A 19034-nucleotide genomic window follows, 5' to 3' on the forward strand; every position below is an offset into this window, starting at 1 on the left:
TAATAAGGGTCTACTGTTTGACATGTTGTGTTTTATAAATTTTCACAACCTAATTAGCATGATCAAGAATTTACTTTCTTCATATTTTTTTAGGTTGTAGTTCCCCCACTCCCTGGGAAAGCATTTTTGCGTCAACTACCTTTTAGAGGAGATGATGGAATATTTGATGACAATTTTATAGAGGAAAGGAAGCAAGGGCTGGAGCAGTTTATAAACAAGTAAGTTCTCTCTGTTCTTTAGGGGGTGAGAGGGAGCTGTTTTGAGACTACTTGAGTTGACCACTTGTAACTTTAAATGTTAAGTTAAATCGTGATATTGCCTTTTCTTTTGATCATTTTCTAACTTTTTGTATCATTTAAACAAAGTAAAAGTATATGACAAGTTGACTATCATGTGATAAATATTAACACACTTGAGTGATTGAAATAAGTAGCTTTGTGTTGACCTAAGTTTTATATTTTCTTAATTTATGCAAATTACATTTAAAATTGCAGCATTTAAAAACATAGTTTTACTTATGATTCTTTCTGATTTGGGTATGTTCTAGAATGAACAATAAAACATACAATACGTTTGCAATCATTTTGTTTGATTGCAGAAGGAAGTGTTATCAACATGTCTTGTGTAAAGGTGTACATTTTTTATTTCCCTTAAAAAATGTTTTCTTTTGAAAATATAAAAAGACTTTAGGGTTGTCTTTTAGAAAATCTTGATAAGCTCAAATCAATATGTCTAGCATTTAATTTTACTCATCTTTGAAATAATAATTTTTTATTTTTTAAGAGATGGGGTATCACTGTTTTGCCCAGGCTGGCCCCAAATTGGGCTTAGATGATCCTTCTACCTTAGTCTCCTTTGTAGTTGGGACTACAGGCATGTGCTACCACACCCAGCTAAAATATAGTTACTTTTAAGAAGCCAAAGAAATAGAAAGATTATGCTAAGAAAGGGATCACTTTAATTATGAAAACATGGTTTTGTGAGCTTACATATTAATTTTTATCTTGTAATTTGAAGATCCATGAGTAGTAAACAAAAGAGAAAGGGTTACACAAAGCCTTTAACTTGGTTATCTATCATAGCACACAACCTTTACTTGTCTTATTATGAACATACTTTCTCTGGGGGAAGGCAATGCTATGTTAGATGTTTTTAAATTCTGAAATAGAATTCTAGTTACCCAGTCTGGTTTTGTGTTTAGCCTGTGATAGAAGACTTTAAAAGCAGTGAAAAAAGAAATGAGGATAAAAGAAAAAACAAAACACCTGAACGTTGGTCCTGTTTCTTAGTATCGAGGCTTTTATTGAACTTCCCTGTATTTTTAACTCTAATCGTGTATCTCTTTTTAAAATGGATTCTTAGAATCCAGTGATACATTTCACTTTTAATGTTAAAATTCATTTGTTTCTTATGAATACACCAACTAGTACTTAAGAAGCCAATTGGATACACATTATGAGAAGCAGTACATAGTTAATCCAGTAAGAACTGTTTTCTAAATTGCTAATGTGAACCCAAGGAAAGAAAATACACCATTAGTTGACAAAGCATAGCTTTATGGGTAGTCCAGATTAATACTTACTTTTAGAAAATTTATATATATCTCAACCTCAAACTCCTGTTTTTATGAAATATTGGACTAAATTTGTATTTTTTTATTCCCAGGGTCGCTGGTCATCCTCTGGCACAGAATGAACGTTGTCTTCACATGTTTTTACAGGATGAGATCATAGATAAAAGCTATACTCCATCTAAAATAAGACATGCCTGAAATTTGGTGAGAAGAAGCAAAAATGTGACCATTAATGATTCGTATGCACCAGTGTGAAGAAGTTCTAAATAACTTTTAGCATGCTGCACAGAAACTGGTATAACATGCCTTCAGTATACTAACACTCATATGCTCTGTTTTGTTTTGGCAGTTGACAAGAAGTTAATTTGCTTTAGTGGAAATCCCTCATTCCAGCTTTTCCATATAAATAGCTTTTCTTGCTGTTTTAATGTGGTGCACACTATAGCCTCACAAACCTTCCCTTATAATCTGCAATATCCTAACTAAAGTTACTGACTTGGTCTTATTTGCACAGTTTTTGTGTCATGTTTGCTTCTTGAATCGGATTAACGACAATATTTCTCTTCTCCCCCTTTAAACTGTAATGTCACTTGATCTAATTTATGTGTAGGAGCACTACACCATTTGTTTCCAGTGCCGCACACAGAAGATACAGACTTGTGTGCAGAACGTATCTTCCTTCCAGTCTGTAATACCCTTCACATGGAAGATTAATGAGGGAAATCTTTATATTCTGTATAAAAACAAAATCAAATTTATATACTAAAATCATTTGTCTAAAAATTTAAGTTGTTTTCAAATAAAAATTAAAATGCATTTCTGATATGCACTGATTTGTGGTGCCTCTAGCTTTTCTTTTCTCCCTTATGGCTTTACATCGTAATTCACTTGTTGAGAGGGATTATTTACTAATTACACACTTCTCATTCCTGTAACTCCATTCCTCTTCAAACAGTGGTGATATCAAATATGCTATCCCCTTTTGAATGGGGTATTTTCTTTTAAACAACAAAAACGTGATGCCCTAGAAAAGCATTCCTTGACGCTTATTGAATCATTTATGAAGCACTTTGTGTTTGAGAAATGCTTTATAATCTCAAGTCATTCTTTAAAAGACCTTTTAAGATAAGTCAATACCATGCCTCCTGTTTCTCAGAATTTTTTCCCTAGTCCATCTGAGTGATTTGTTGGAACTTAGCAAGGGTGTAGTAAGTCAGCAGGTGCATGCTTTCTCTTTTATTAGGCTTGGGCTTGGGACACACTCTATCCTCTTTAAGGGAAAAGGGCCAGTGTTGTAGACTGACTTGTTTAAATGATAAGAGACTGTACAACACAGAACTCCTTGCTGTTTCTGGTTAGACCTTTGCAGCCAGAATGTTGTTTCTAGTGAGTCTGCACAATCTCTTAGTGTGTTTGGGGGACCCATCATGATCCCCAGTTAAATCCCAAGATAAGGACAGGTTGTCCTTCCACCCCAGATGCATCTCCTCTAGAGACAGGTCAGTACATTTAAGAGGAATTAAGTTTAGGTCTTGGGATCTATACCAAGCAATCTAGAAATCAGAGGAAGAAATCAGAGCTGCTTTATAAGGCCTTTTGTTGCTCAAACAGTATTTCATAATTCCATAAAATCGGTTATATAAGAAAATATATAACTAAACATGCAAATTTTATTTCAGTGTGTTAGAAAATTAAAATCAAATGCTGTCACTTTGGGATGTTCAGAACAGAGTAATGGTAGCTCTTCTAAACTAAGTAATTCCTCTGAAACATGGTTTTCAGCCAGGGTAATTTTATGACAATGCTCGGAGATATTTTGGTTGTCACAACTAGGAAATGCTACTGGAATCTAGGTGGATGAGAGATGCTGCTAAACTTCCTGCAGTGAAAAGCAGAAAAATGTCAGCAGTATGAAGGTTTCCACTTACTATGGAATTCTTTTGATTTTGTTTCTTAAAGATAAGGGAATAATGTTGAGGATGGTTGTAATGTCTTGCTTACTTTTAATCTCCACTACAATTTTCTCTAAGGGCAAGCATGCTCTTGACAAGCCACAGGTTTTAAACTAGGGGAAAAGTTGTTTATTCCAGGTATAATTTTTTGCCTAATGCAAGAAGGTACTTTTTAATGTTGTCTCTTAGGGAACTGAGACCATGGTGATAATAAAAGTATACTGTTAGCCAACTGAAGTAAAAATGCAGGCACTCTTAATTCTAATCACAAAAGGAAGGGTTCTAGAAACCCTCAGGAGTCTTCCTAAGAGAACAGTACTTAAGTTGGCAGTGAGTTATGAAGGATTGGATAGGAAATAAACAAGATTTTCAGGCTTTATGTCTACTTAGAGATAGCCTTGTCTCACCTCCTGCCAGCTATAAATGGTGTTTAGGAGTAAATGTAAAATCTGTGGAATAACGGTATCTAAAATATGCAAAAGCTTTCTAATAGTTAACCTGATGGCAGTCACAGCCTATGTAGACAGCTAGTAGTAGCAGCAAATGGTACCACTAATCCTGTTGTCATAGTGTTTCAGGATTGTAATGTTTAGTTTCCTGCTTGGAAGTTCTGCCATCGTGACCCTCTACTGGTTTTAGGACCTTGGGGAAGAGGGACTGAGGAAGGAGCATCTCTTTTATTACATCCTATGACTTTTCAACTTGGTCCTCTTGTTATGGTCTACTCTAGAGGAAAAGTCCTCAACCTGTTACCTCAACTTGCTTTGCCTGTTTTGTTATAGGGGTAGGAATCAATATGCCCAATGAAAGGAGAAGGCTGCTGTCCCCTGAGTCTTTACAGATAAAATGTGTTGGAGGTTTGGATGGACAGATAGAGAGCTTAGTATGCTGCCTGGTTTGTAGATTAAATGTTCAGTGGGTGCTAGTGGTGATTAGTACAATATGCAAGTGTTTGGACTGGGAACAGAGTTGGAAACTGTTTCAGGAGGGTAGAGAGTATCATTCTTTATTTTTTCTGCTGTGATCTCATAATAGAAGTCCCTTATGAAGTAGGTGATATTCTTGACAGATGAGAAGACAGGTTCTAAAAGCTCAAGGATGTGCTCAAGTTACCCAGGATGGAGTGATGCTGAATTTAGACTGAGTATGTTTTACTCAAAGGCCATGCCTTGGCATAGTGGACAGGGTGTGTGGCTCATTGCAGTTATTAAATGAATGAAAGAGGGAGTTTTCAGTAACATTTCCTGTGTCCTCTAGCTAGGCTCTACATGATTGAAAGAATGGATAGTTTTATTTTGTTTTTAAGTTTGAGTGCAAGTAGCTCTTTGGACATGAAGAGCTTGCTTATTGGAATATCTTATTTCCCTAAACATAGCATAATTACTCACTAAGACTGAGTCTATAGGCGTTTTTGTTTTTTTTAAAACTTTCCAGGTAATGCTGAAACCGCCAGGTTAAGGTATTTAGCTAGGAAACTCTGATTTCCTGGAGTTTGGTCAGATTCAAACTTAGTTGACTACCTTAAAAAAGAAATCAGGAAATTGAGGGAAAAATGTCTTATCAGATCTTGAGGTGCTACATTTATAAATCTTGATTAACACTGAAGTTTCCTGTATTCTAACCTTGTAAAGGAATTAAGACTTTGATTCAGGGGCCAGGAAAATTAATTCAAAAAAGCAAAAAGGAAATTCAGAAATGCTCTTCACTGTCCGAGTGAGTGCCATAAATGGAAGTGACCCAATAAACTCAACCAGCAGCACTAAGCCCTTTAAATGTGCAAAGTTCTAACATAGCCAGGAGACGTCAAGCACCAGCCCTTTTTTCAAACGCAGTCTTGTTAAGACCCTGTTGTGAAAAGGCTCTATATGGCTGTACTATTGTTTAGCTAAAGTACACAAGGCAAATGTGAGAACTATAAAGAACATGGAAATCCAGATGGAAGCAAGGAAATGGTTATTCAAAGTCAAACACTTCATATTTCAGCTCTATATGTAAGCAGCTGGAAAATGGTTACCCTTGTTCTTAAAACAAAAAATAGCTTGGCAGGGGGTGTAGTTCAGTGGTAGAGTGCTTGCCTGGTATGTGCAAGACCCTGGGTTGGGTTCAAGCCCCAGCACTAAGAAAAAAGAAAAAGTTGGACAGACAAAAATCAATAACTTTTTTTGGATCCATCAAATTTTAGACCATTCTCCAAAATGGGGAGTGACAAGCTCATCTGAGAGAAGAAAACTCACATTGGCTTACTGGCAATAGAAGTCACTAGAGCCATAACCTGTTTAGAAACACTTTTCATGGTAATGATTTGATGGAGGCTAAGTGTGGACTAATGTAACTTTAAGAAATCCCTGGAGATTGTATTTTTAGAGTGGCCCCTACAGTAGTAAACTTCACTTCTAGGAACCCTATCAAAGTTTCACGTCTAGAGGTATCTTTTGTGACTCTGGCAAGGAGGATAAATTAGTTCAACCTCCATGGAGCAGAGGTGAGGGGCAATTTGCAATAATTATCAAAACTATAGCTGAGGGTTGGGGTTGTAGCTCAGTGGGAGAGCACTTGTCTAGCACCTGTGAAACACTGGGTTCAGACCTCAGCACCACATAATCATTGTGAAACAACACCTAGAACCCCCTTTACAGAGGTCTACTCTCTAGGGTAAAACATAGCCAGAGCCTTATCCCTGTTAGGAAAAGGGCAATCCCACTCCAGCTTTACACTAGTCTTCCTTCCTGTCTGACCTAAGGGAAAAAATAGTCAGCAGGGATCAGGACTTCAAGGAAATAGATCGGAAATGCTGCAGCCAGGGATGGGAGGATAGAAAAGCTGTACCACTGGAGGAATAATTGGATAGATCATAGACCCACTGAAATACAGATTTAATCTGGAGTTTCTGGAATACCTCCCTCCACTGCCACAATACCAATGGATTCCAGTGTAATCACAGTGATTATAGCTAAAAGCCCTTCTCTGAGAAGCAGTTAGGGAAATTCAGAGTTGAGAGGCAAAAAACAGACACCAGAGGAAGGTGAAGCCTCTGGTGCCTAAAACACCACAGACATGAAACAGTCTCAGCTCCCTGGCTAGATTGCCATAAACCTTCACACTTGTGGCCTGTCTCTTTTCAGTTTACATTTCCCAGTGTTACATGTGTGGCTTTTAACAAGAAATTAACAAGTTGTGCCCAAAAGCAAGAAAAAAAAAAAGAGAACGCAGAATGAGAGAGGTATGGTCACAAATGTTAGAGTTATCAATTTGAAGTAACTATAATTAATACATCAAAAGGTCCAATGAAAAAAGGCAACAAGCAAGAACAGATGGATGATAGAAGCAAAAACTTAGAATAAAAAAGCAAATACTAAAAAGCACTATACTAGGAACAAAGATTGCTCTCAGGGGACCCATTAGTAGACTGAACATATTTGAGGAAAAAATCAGTGGATTTGAATATAGGTTAATAGAAATGTCCCAAAATGAAATGCAAAGAAAAACCATAGGAAGAAACAACAGAACGTCCAAAAACTAGGATCATTTCAAAAGATACAGTGTACATGTATATGGAAAAAATGTACATTTGAAGAGGAAAAAATATATATTTGAATTAATGACTGAGACCTTTGACACCAAATCACAGATCGGGGAAGCTGAGAGAACACCAGGCATAATAAATTTTTTTAAAAAATAACATCTAGGGGGCTGGGGTTGTGGCTTTTTATCAAGAGAAGAACTTATCTTTTATCAAGAGGAGAACTGAGACAGAGTTTACTTGGTCCAATGTCACACAACCAGGAAAAAGTGAAACTAGAATTCTCACCATTATCTTTGTGATCCTAAAACCTGTGCCTGTGTGATGGATACTGCTGCCATTTGGATTGCAAAGTTTGGCCAAAGCCCATGCCAGAGCATTCACCCCAATATGTGGTGCTTGGGGACTCTGGTGTGCCAGGGTCTCTGACTTGCTGGATATCAGTGTCCCAAGTGCTCGCACAGTTGCCTTGATTCCAGCATTTTTGAGGAGGCCAATATGAGCAAAGACTCATTAGCATCAGCCAAAGGAAAATTTAAAATTTTAGAATTTGGTTACAAAACTGGGATGGCCATCCTTGTTCAGCAGAGGTAAACACTGCAGCTTTGTCATTACTTAGCTTTCTCAGTACATTTCCTTTCCTTTCTAGCTAGATTACTTTAATCTAGTTGTTTTCATGTTCAGTAAATCCAAACCATGTTTAACCGGTTTATTCATTGGGGTGTCTCTGAGGTGAAGAAAGTTTTGTCCTTTCAACTACACTGGGGATTTGCTGTCTTCATTCTGCAATGGGATTTTCCTGGACCTGTAATCTGAACACTTTGACCTGTGGGATTTTTTTTCCCCCCTCTAGGAGCAAATGTGAGACTTGACCCTTTGTGTGCTGTGGAGCAGAAACAATACCCTTCTTCTCCCCTTGAGGACAGTAGTAATTGATGGCAGGAATGTTAATCATTTGGCTGTGGCTTCTTCTCAGCCTTGCTGTAGCCAACTCCCTGCTTGCCTATGCTACCTCATTGAAAACAGACCTATCATTTTGTGACAGCATTCTTGAGGTTTTGCTCAAGAGAGTTGACAGTCTGACAAACTGAAGAGTGAGTTGGTCTCAGTAGTCTTCAATTGGTGAAACCATTGGTCCTTGTAGACATTACTGGGAGGATAAATTGGTACAACCTCCATGGGGCTGGGGTGGGGGGCAATTTGGCAGTAATTATCAAAGCTATAAGCTGAGGGTTGGGGTTGTAGTCAGTAGGAGAGCACTTGTCTAGCACCTGTGAGACACTGGGTTCAAATCTCAGCACCACATAAAAATAAATAAATGTGTTGTGTCCACCTACAATTAAATATACATACACATTAAACTAAGCTGAGGAATTGAACTTCTAGAAATGTATTTCAGACATACTTTGTTTTGAGAAATGATACTTAGAGAATATAGATATTTTCTTTTGAGCATTAATTGAAGTAAGTTAACATTTTTTCCTGTTTTGGGGGTACTGGGTGACCCAAAGACAGGTGAGAGCAACATTTCACTGTCTACCCTTTAAAAAACAAACATCAGGGACTGGGGATATAACTCAGTTATTTGAGTGCGTGCCTCACATGCAAAGGCCCTGGGTTCAATCCCCAGCACCACCAAAAAAAAAAAAAAAATTTCAGGGCTGGAGTGGAGTTCACTGGTAGAGCACTTGCCTAGCAATGTGTGAGGCCCTGGGTCCAATCCCCAGCACTGCAGAAATAAAAGGTAAAACATAAAAATCCTTTTTATTTTAAAATAATTTTCAATTTATAGAATAATTATAAATATAATATAAAGAGTTCTCATAAATTCCTTACCCAATTTCTCTGCGTACTGACATCTTATATGACCACAGCACATTTGTTAAAACTAAGAAACCAATATCAGTACATTATCATTAACTAAACTCTGTCCTTTGATTTTCACTATTTTTTCTGCTAATATCCTTTCTTCATCCAGGATCCATTTCAGGAAACCACATTGTGTTTAGTAGTCATGTCTTTTTGGTCTCCTGTAGTTTGTAACATGTATGTCCTTTTGGACTTCGTATCATGTGACTATTGACTAGTCAAAAATAAGTTTTTTAAAAGAATCAGACTTTGTAGAGTCATAGGGTATTAGAACTGTAATGAATCTTAAGAAGCAACCAAATCTGAGCCTCTCCTCTGCTTGCATATGTGGGAAGAGCAGTAAACAGGGGCCTCCCCTAAAGGCAGACCCAGAGCCCAGACTGGAAAGCAAGGGGAGGGGGCTGGGAACCAGAGAGTCCTGGGGAGAAATTGAAAGAACATATGTTTGGGTTTTTTGGTTTTTTGCTTTTGTTTGTTTGTTTTTGTACCAGGAATTGAACTCAAGGGTGCTTAACCATTGAGCTGTATCCTCAGCGCCCCCCCCTTTTTTGGTGGGGAGGTGGGTAGTAGGGATTGAACTCAGGGGTACTCAACCACTGAGCCATATCCCCAGCTATTTTGTATTTTATTTAGAGACAGGGTCTCACTGAGTTGCTCGTTTTTATTGAGGCTGGCTTTGAACTTGTGATCCTCCTGCTTCACCCTCCCCAGCCACTGGGCCTTTTTATTTTTATTTTTGAAATAGGGTCTCACTAAGTTGCGTAGGGCCTTTATAAATTGCTGAGGCTAGTCTCGACCTTGCAGTTCTCCTGCCTCAGACTGTGGAGTCACTGGGATTGCAGGCATGTGTCACTGCACCAGGCTTTGAAGTCCTCTAATCTTGAGTTCAGTCCTGGCCCTGCATCATTGTCATCTGGCTGCTTATGTAATTTTTAAAATTTTTTAAGATCTACCCATGTTATTGCGTGTATCAGTAGTTTGCTTTAAAAATTTAAAAAGCAGTTCCTTGAGAAAATATTTATGATTTCTAAATACTTATGTTTTTCCATTTTTGATCTGTACTTAGGCAGAAAAGTTACCCAGACTCTTCCCTTCCAGGACACACTAGCACATTGCAACACCAAGTAAAAACTTGCTGTGCCCTTAGTCCAGGCCAAGGTACTGCTGCTGGGGAGAGTCTGAGGGGGAAGCAGTGGGAATGGAGCACTGTGAGATGACACCGTCATTCTTCTGAGAGGAAGTCAGAAGAAAGTTCCAAATGTGAGCACTGCATAAATGCCTTCCATAATAAGCAGGGAACTGGGGGCTGAGGCACACACCTGTAATCCCAGTGACTCAGGAGGCTGAGGCAGGAGGATTAAAAGTTCAAGGCCAGCAATTGAGTGAAACCCTGTCTCAAAAATTTAAAAAAAAAATTTTAAATTTTAAGTGGAAGCTGACCCAAAAGGGACTACCAGAGGCTCTAACGCAACCTAGACCCAGAAGCACTCGACCAACTGAGCTATATCCCCAGTCCCTGATGTTTTTTTAAAGGGCATACAGTGAAATGTTTCTCTCACCTCTGTCCCTGGGACTGTAAGATTACTTTAAAGAGCATTCTTCCAAATAGCAGTCCTTGCTCCCATTCTCCTAGGAAGTCCCCCTGCAATGGCGGCTGATATCGCAGACCTGCACTCCTGTCCTCAGGAAAAACTGGGGATTCCCCAGACATGGTGCTTCCACCTCAGTGGTCTCTGGGAAGATGTTCTGTCTGCTGATGCCACCCCCTGCACGTGCTGGCACTGAGGTTTGAAGCAGGTATCAGTGGTAGACTGGTCTCTAGGTTGCACTAGAGCCTGTGGTAGCCTCCGCTTCAGCTCTTGCAGAATACTGACCCTTGAACCTCTGCTAAATTCTCCAGGCGATCATAAACCCAGTGGTCACCCCTGCCCTCTGCAGAGGAGTCTGTCACTTTGTCCTGCTGGGATGAGGCCTTAGCTTTTGGGTCAGCTTCCACTTCCCAAGTGTTTTAGTCAGCTTTTTTACTGCTGTGACCAAAAGACCTAACAACAACAACACAAAGGAGGAAAGGTTATTTGGTGCTCATGGATTTCAAAGGTCTCAGACCACAGATGGCCAACTCCATTGCTTTGGGCCTAAGGTGAGGCAGAACATTCCATGGTGGAAGGGTGTGGAAAAGGAAAATAGCTCAGGATATGGCAATCAAGAAACAGAGAGGGACTAAGCTTGGCACACCAGGGACAAAAAGCACAACCCTAGCAACCCACCTCCTCCGCCCACACCCTTTCTGTTTACACTTATTGTCCAGTTAATCCATTCAGGTGGATTAATGCACTGATTAGGTTAAGGGTCTCAACCCAATCATTTCACCTCTATACTTTCCTGCCTTATCTCTCATATAAGTTTTTTGGGGACACCTAGTATCTAAACCATAACACTAAGGAACTGAGAATATTAAACTTGGGACCTTGCTTGTCTTTTCACAGGGTGTGGCCAGGTTGGTTTGGCCACCTCAGATTATTGTTGGTTAGCAGAATCCAAACAGGTCTGGGGGCAGAAAGCTTACCCCAAAGTTACCCTCACTTCCTGTCCCTCCCTGTCCCCAGGTCAGAGGCCTGAGGGAAAACTGGGACACCTATGTGAGCATGATTCACCTGCTCTCACACTCAAGGACTGTAAAGGAAAGAGCTTTCTTTTCACTTTCTCTTCTTTACTTCACCCAGTCAGCAGCAAGCCTGTGGTTTCACTGTCAGGCCAAATATAACGTTTTCTTTTCTTTCTCTCTTCTTTTTTTTTTTAATTTTTTAACATTTATTTATTTATTTTAATTTGTTATACATGACAGCAGAATGCATTTCAATTCATAGTACACAAAGTAGAGTCACACCATTCGTGTCTCCACCCACATACTTAGGGTCATGATGTCCATCTCATTCCACCATCTTTCCTATCCCATGCACCTTCCCTTCCCCTCCCTCCCCTTTGCCCCATCTAATGTTCCAAGTACAATGTTTTCTACAGGCCAAATGCAATAGGTCTCACTTGGTTCTTCAGGTGCTGCCCGCGAAAAAAGGAGAAAATAAAGGGATTTGTAATACTCAATTATAGCCTGGCTTTGTAATATTGTTATATGGTTTAAACCAATATCAGAAGCAAATCTTGCCTCCTCTTCCTCTTCTTTCATTCCTGTTTTTTTTTTAAATATTACTTTTAGATGTACACAATATCTTTATTTGTTTATTTCTATGCAGTGCTTAGGATCAAACCCAGTGCCTCATGCACGTGAGGCAAACACTCTATCATGGAGCTACAGCCCCAGCCCTTCTTTCATTCCTTTTTATAACAAATCCTAACATTTCTCTTAGGCAAATGAATGCATCAGCCAGATGAGGGCAAAACAAAATCCTCAGAAAAGCATGCAAACACAAAAACTTATTGAACCATTTTAAAATATTACCCATAGCCATCAGGGTTCCGGTAGAAAAACAGCTGGCCACTTGGATTTAAATTTTATAATTTGAGGAGAGTTTGAGAAAAGGACTATCTACATAGATGAGGGCAAGTTATAGAGAATCCACAGGGACAGAGCAGCTTCCCGAGGCTGTAACTGGAACCATTGTCTCCTGGGGTTGGAAAAGAAGGTTCTAGGCAAGAGCTGTGGAAAGGAACACCTGGCCTATAATTCCAGAAACTTGGGAGGCTGAAATAGGAGGATCACAAGTTTGAGGCCACCCTCAGCTACCTAGTAAAACCTGTCTCAAAAAATAAAAGAACTAGTGATGTAGCTTAGTGGTAAAGCAACTCTGTTTTCAATCCCCAGCACAAATATATATATATATATATATATATATATTTATTTATTTATTATTAATTCAAATGACCCTCTAATTGACAAAATGTTGGAGTAGGCAATTGTACAGAACTGGTCCTATCTAGTTCCTAATAAAAGAGGAGAAAGCTAGGTTGATCCCAAGGGGGGAAAAACTCAAATTGGCCAAAACTTGTCTTCTGAGCTTGCCAAGCACTTGCCTGCAGCACTTCTGAGGAAGGAGGGACCAAAAAAGGGTGAGGCCCAACCTCCCTGAATCTGGGGCTCAGTCATGATGCTTCCTTGTGCCCTCTTCAACCTCTTTCTCTCCAGAGATTGGCAGTGCTTCTCAGAGTGAATGTGTGCAGTATGAAACTTACTTCAAAGCCACAGAAATTTTATAAAAGTTACTAATTCCACTAAAATGTGCATTGCCGACCCTTTTTGAAATAAAGGACAAAAGGACTTGAGAAAAGTGCATTGACTTTTCAAAGATGATATAATCTAGCTACTGGGTTCACGGTATGTCATTTTACCCTTGATGCTGTGCTATTACAATAATAAGGTAATTAAGAGAGAAAACTAAAATTCAGCAAAAATTAAGACAATATGAGATAGGAAGCTGATTGAAAAATGTATGTTGGCAATATATATCTTTTAAAGTATCATCGCAATTATTAATCATTTATAACTTCTCATAACTCATACTTAAAAGGAAAACAAGGTCAAGAATAAGCTCGTGAATCGGGCACAGTGGTGCATGCCTATAATCCCAGCAGCTCCAGAGGCCAAGGCAGGAGGATGGGGAGTTCAAAGCCAACCTCAGCAAAAACGAGGTGCTAAGCAACTCAGTGAGACCCTGTCTCTAAATAAAACACAAAATAGGGCTGGGGATATGGCTCAGTGGTTGAGAACCCCTGAGTTCAATCCCCAGTACCCCCCTAACAAAAGAATAAGCCCATGATATACTCTATGCATGTATAATATGTCAAAATACACTCTACTTGGGGTTAGGGTTGCAGCTTAGTGGTAGGGCACTTGCCTAGCCCATGTGAGGCACTGGGTTTGATTCTCATCACCACATATAAATAAATAAATAATAAGGGTCCATCAATAACTAAAAAAAATTTAAAAAGATATTCTACTGTATCTAAAAAGAAAAAAAAAAAAGAATAAGCCCATGATCACAGCCCTGAAACAAAACAAAAAACAAGGGCTGGTCGGCTTGACTCTACTCTTCAGCAACCAGCAGAAAGTTAGACAGTCATTTTTCCTGTATCACTGAAAACCAGTGTTAAAGAAAGAACAGATTAAAAGACTGTCAGATGGCTTTGGCTTGGGAAAGATGGAGGCTGTCATGTGAAGCCTAGGTGTATATAGGGTTGGGCTGCCAGGAGCCATGGAGGTCCCAATGGTAAGTCGAATCATCCTACACTGACCCCCTCCACTAAGCTGCCTGCTCAGTTTGCCCACTCTTAACTCATGCAGGTAGAAGAGACAGATCCCACCCAAGTGGCTACCACTGGAATATTGATTCCTGGAACAAGTCACTAGGGGATTCACTATGAGTTCCTTTTGTGACTAGAGCTCACTTGCTGTTGACACATGTCTAGTGACACTGCCTTGTGGGAGAGCCAATGCCCAGCAAATACCAATGAACAGCCAGGTGGGAGAGAAGCTACAGTGTGACCCACTTTTTGAAGAGACATTTACTCCAATCTTGTGCTCAATCCTGGTGCTAATTGGAAGAGCTCAAGATGAAAGCAGTTTCTCTTGGTGTCTCTTGGTATCACTGGTGTTCCCTGAAGAAATTCAGTGCAAGCCTCAGGGAGTGTTTCAGGAAGTATGGAGCCGGCAATAGCTATATCAGGATTGCTAGATGCAGATTCCCAGGTCCTACCTTCCACTTGGGTCCCAATCTCAAGAAGTAGGAACCAGGAATCTGCAAGTTAGACAATCTCGAAGGGTAGGTCTTGTTCATACTATTCCATGGATTGTGCATTTATTTTGTTAGACATTTTTATTGAGCCTAATTGTCCAAAACAGCAAATGGCTGGTAAATCATGGCACATACCAAGTAACAGAATTATATGAGTACACCAAAAGGAATTCTGAGAGTTTATAGCTGCTAATAAAAACTGTCAGTGATAGAATGTTAAGAGGGCTGTCAGAATGCAAAACACGTTCACTTTGATTACAAAGATGTTAACATATATAGGTACATGTGCACAAACTAGAAAAATAGGCAAAGTGAAAATGTTTGTATTGGAGAGGTAGAATTTGTAAGTGATTTTCCCCCGTCAAGATTTGTGTATACAAGAGAATAAAATAAACAATAAAAGAGAATAAAATCATGGTATTTGCAGGTAAATGGATGGCGTTGGAGAAGATAATGCTAAGTGAAGTTAGGCAATCCCAGAAAACAAATGCAGAATGTTTACTCTGATATAAGGAGGCTGGGGTAAGGAGGGGGAGCATGGGAGGAATTCATAAACTCTAGATAGGGCAGAGAGGGGTGGGAGGGAAAGGGAGGGAGCAGGGGATTAGCAAGGATGGTGGAATGTGATAGACATCATCATCCAAAGTACATGTATAAAGACATGAATTGGTATCAACATACTTTATACACAACCAGAGATATGAAAAATTGTCCTGTATACATGTAATAAGAATTGTAATGCATCCCGCTGTCATTTATTTTTAAAAAATCAATAAAAAATTGAGAAAAAAATAAATAAAACAACAAAAAAAGATTTGTGTATAGTATTATCTAAAAAAAAGAAAGTTGGGCTGGGGTTGTAGCTCAGTGGTTGAGTGCTTGCATGTGAGGCACTGGGTTTGATCCTCAAAGCCACAGTAGATAGATAGATAGATAGCTAAATAAATAAATAAATAAATAAATAAATAAATAAAATATATGTGTCCATCTAAAACTAAAAAAAAAGTTAATAAAAAAGAAAGTCACTTTGCACATTGTTATAGTGTTGTATTTTAAAGAAAATAGCCATCTCCTCTCCTCTGGCCCATATACTACCCACCATGTATATATCAAGTGTTCCAGAAGGCATTTCATGTGTTATTAAGGAAATCAGGCAGCCCAGCTCTCCCAGGAGGGAAACCGCCTCTTCCTAGGGATAGTCTCATCATGCAGCAGTAAGAAGCTTGGGGTTACTTGGGCTGCACAGAGGGGGCCAAGTATGCATTGCTCTGGGCTCAGTTGTAGTTCATGAGGTTCCAGAGTATCACTAAAAATGGGGTCCAGTTAGGTATGTATCACTCTCTTGGGTCTTATAACCTCAACCTCCCTTCTGAACTACAGATCATCTGAATCCACTGCTCTTCCCCAACCACACATGGGTTGCCGGGTGTATAGAAGGAATCCACTGATCTTCCCCTTTCCAAGGATGCTGGGGAGACCCTTGCTCTTGCAGAGAGTTTAGATTGGGCAAGAACTGGCTTTCTCGTTTTGACATTCAGGGAAGACGAAGACTGCAGTTTGCTACTCCCTGGGGAAAGCTTTGGGAGTCAGCCTGGGGACAGAGCGCCTCCCTGCACACCAGGCCCTCCCCTTTTCCAGCCTCCCACAGACCCTAGATGCTCTGCTCAGAATCACAGGCTGCTGCCAATTACAAAAGGACTCTTAACTCCGTTTTCGCAGCCCCTTGATTGATAGCACTGGTGAGTGAAATTATAAGCCTTAATGATCACGTTAATTTCTGGGGAAAGGGAAGCGGTCAGAAGAGGTTCTCAATCACAAGCGCCACAATCAGCTGGGTGAGTTCAATGACAGGCCAGAGCAGGAAAAGAGGGGGAAGAATTAACTTTTTAAAAGGTCACCAGAGAGTAGGGGGAGAGAAGCCAGGCATGAGGGACGAGGGTCACCCACAATCCTGGAGTCTGAAGATATACCTTCTTTTCTGGGTTCTGACCCCTGGAGTCACTTAGGGGGCTTTAAAAATACTGAAGGTAGAGTGTGGGCTTATCATGCAAGAGATCCTGGATTCACTACCTCCCTTCTACCATCACCCCCAAAACAAAACAAAAAATCTTGATGCCTGGGCCCCATGTAGAGATGCTGGTGCGATTGGTCTGTGGTGTAACCAGGACACAGAGTTTTGAAATCTCCCCAGGTGATACCATGTGCAAGCAGGATTGAGAAGGATGTGTCTAAATGAAAAACAATTAGTAGAATAAGTAGCCAAGGTTGAGTACATCTGGAAACGTCCTTACTCTGATTAGTTCTTGCCACCAAGGAGAATTTTCTGGTAGTCTCCTGGCTCCACAATGAGGTGTTAGATCAGAAGGAGGGGAATTAGACATTGAGCCTAGTACTCCCTTTCACAGATGAAACCCCAAGAGGAGCAGAGAGCTGATTTGCCCAAGATCACATTGGTCTTAACTAGAACCCCGGCCTCTTCACCTGGGCTGGTGCTCCTTCTCCTGGGCTCATGGCTGGGGAGAAGATGCCCTAGACTGACCATTGGTGGGACAGGAGCTATAGCTTGTCTTCTAGACTTCATGAAAGAGTAAGCCAAATCTTAGTGTCCTGGGACAGTGTGATTGGCCTGTATTAGAGATACATTTAATCTTCATTCTGAAGATTAAACCCATGCCTTGGCATCCTCAATACATTGACTCCACTCATGGCTTCCCAGAAGAGCACTACAGCACTTTATCACATCACAAAGATGCCCAGGATATGGGGCAACATCCTGGTTTCTTCATCCGAGAGTCTGATCTCTGCCACACTGCTGACAAGCCCAGCTGACAGTGTGCAGCTGAAAGTGTTGATGACCTTCTTGAACAGTGTCTGTGAAGGTCAGCAGTATTCAGAGAAAAAGGCTACTTCATGTTCCAAATGAGTTCCAAAAATCTCACAACATTAAAAATACAGACTACATGGAAAATAAGCCATTTTGGCATTTGTGGTAAAAGTTATTTAGAGTTATTTAGTTATAGAGAGTTAATGTTCTTGAGTTTCCACCTAAGCTAGGAATTAAATCCAAGGCCTCATATATGCTAAACACGTGCTTTACCTCTGAGCTACACTTAATCCCCATGTAACTGGGCTTCTTAGATCAGCATCTTAGTTACAGAAAGCATCAGACAAGCTATTTCTACATTTTCACTCACCTACTTTGTATTGACTTCATTGTGACATGGATACTCCCAAAATTTAATGAAGAAGAGGCCTGGGCTGGAAATATGGGGAAACCAAGCTCTGACCATGGGTACAGGGTGAGACCTACTTAGCCAGTCCAATATGCATGGTAAAAGAGGCATTTTCATAATAGAAACATATGCATTCTCTGTATTTTTCTAATAGCTTCTGAAGTGTTCATCAAGCCTGTGTCTGATTAAGCACTTTTAAATTCTGAGCAATGAAATGGGCCCTCTCATACCCTCTTGGCAGGAGTGCAAATTGATACAACCCTTTTGGAGAGCCATTTGGCTGTAGCTATCAAAATTAAAAATGCATATAATCTTTGACCCAGAAACACCACTTCTAAGAATTTATCCTACAGCAATTCTCCCACAAGTCCTCAAAAGTGTACATAGAAGCTTGGTTCTTTGCAGTTTCATTTGTTATAATGAAAAACTGCAAGTAACTCAAGTCCATCAACAAAGAATTACTTGGATAAACTAGAGTGTATTGTAAAATGGAATGTTAGGCAGATAAATTGAATGAGATAGAGCCTTGTGTACCCACTAGAAGAGAGTCACACAAGTGCACACATACGTGCATGCATGTGCACAAACATACACAAAGTTTATAGAAAAGTAGGGTGTTTCCATTTTTATAAAAATGATTAAGAAAGGCAGCCATATACAGGTCTCTGGCCAATGGGGTCAGTTCTTGGACTTCTTGATTTGATTAAAAACTTGAAACTGTAAGTAAAATAATTTGAAAGTCTCCATTCAGTTGCTGAACACATCTCCTGTTCTCCCTCTTCCTGGCATCAAAGGACAAGTAAAAATCATTCAAATGCAAATGTAAGTAAGGCTCCTACCCAATGGTCGTGATATAGAAATAACCCTTGAAAAAGGACCCTCCCAGATTCAGAAAACCCATCTGCTAAAGGGGAAGTTCTGCAGTTTTTGACTACAGTACAGGCTCATTCTCTCGTACGAATGTTTAAATTGTCTATTTTGAACCTGTATATTCAGAGACCACTGCAGAACTTCCCCTATTACGCCAGCCACTAGAGGATGTCCATCTTAAAACTATGAGAGTAAGGGGGTCTTAAAGGACCCAAGGAAGTCATCTTAAGGGTACGTCCAGTAGAAATCCCCCAAATCTAGAAGAAACAG

General features: G+C 39.9%; 1 protein-coding gene across 2 annotated transcripts in view; it reads left to right on the forward strand.

The window, feature by feature from the left end:
• The window catches only part of Snx3 (sorting nexin 3), a 47637-nt gene extending 45248 nt beyond the window's left edge, over positions 1-2389 (forward strand). For both annotated transcript variants that reach the window (XM_058575224.1, XM_046430423.2), the window contains 2 exons: positions 94-218; positions 1666-2389. In XM_058575224.1, coding sequence (XP_058431207.1) covers positions 94-218; positions 1666-1771 — 231 coding nt within the window. In that variant the 3' untranslated portion in view covers positions 1772-2389. The remainder of the gene's footprint in view (positions 1-93; positions 219-1665) is intronic.
• Positions 2390-19034: the final 16645 nt, after the last annotated feature.

This window comes from Marmota monax, unplaced genomic scaffold (assembly GCF_021218885.2).
Source record: "Marmota monax isolate L192 unplaced genomic scaffold, Marmota_monax_Labrador192_F-V1.1 WCK01_AAM20220418_F8-fsc00013, whole genome shotgun sequence".
NCBI lineage: Eukaryota > Metazoa > Chordata > Mammalia > Rodentia > Sciuridae > Marmota > Marmota monax.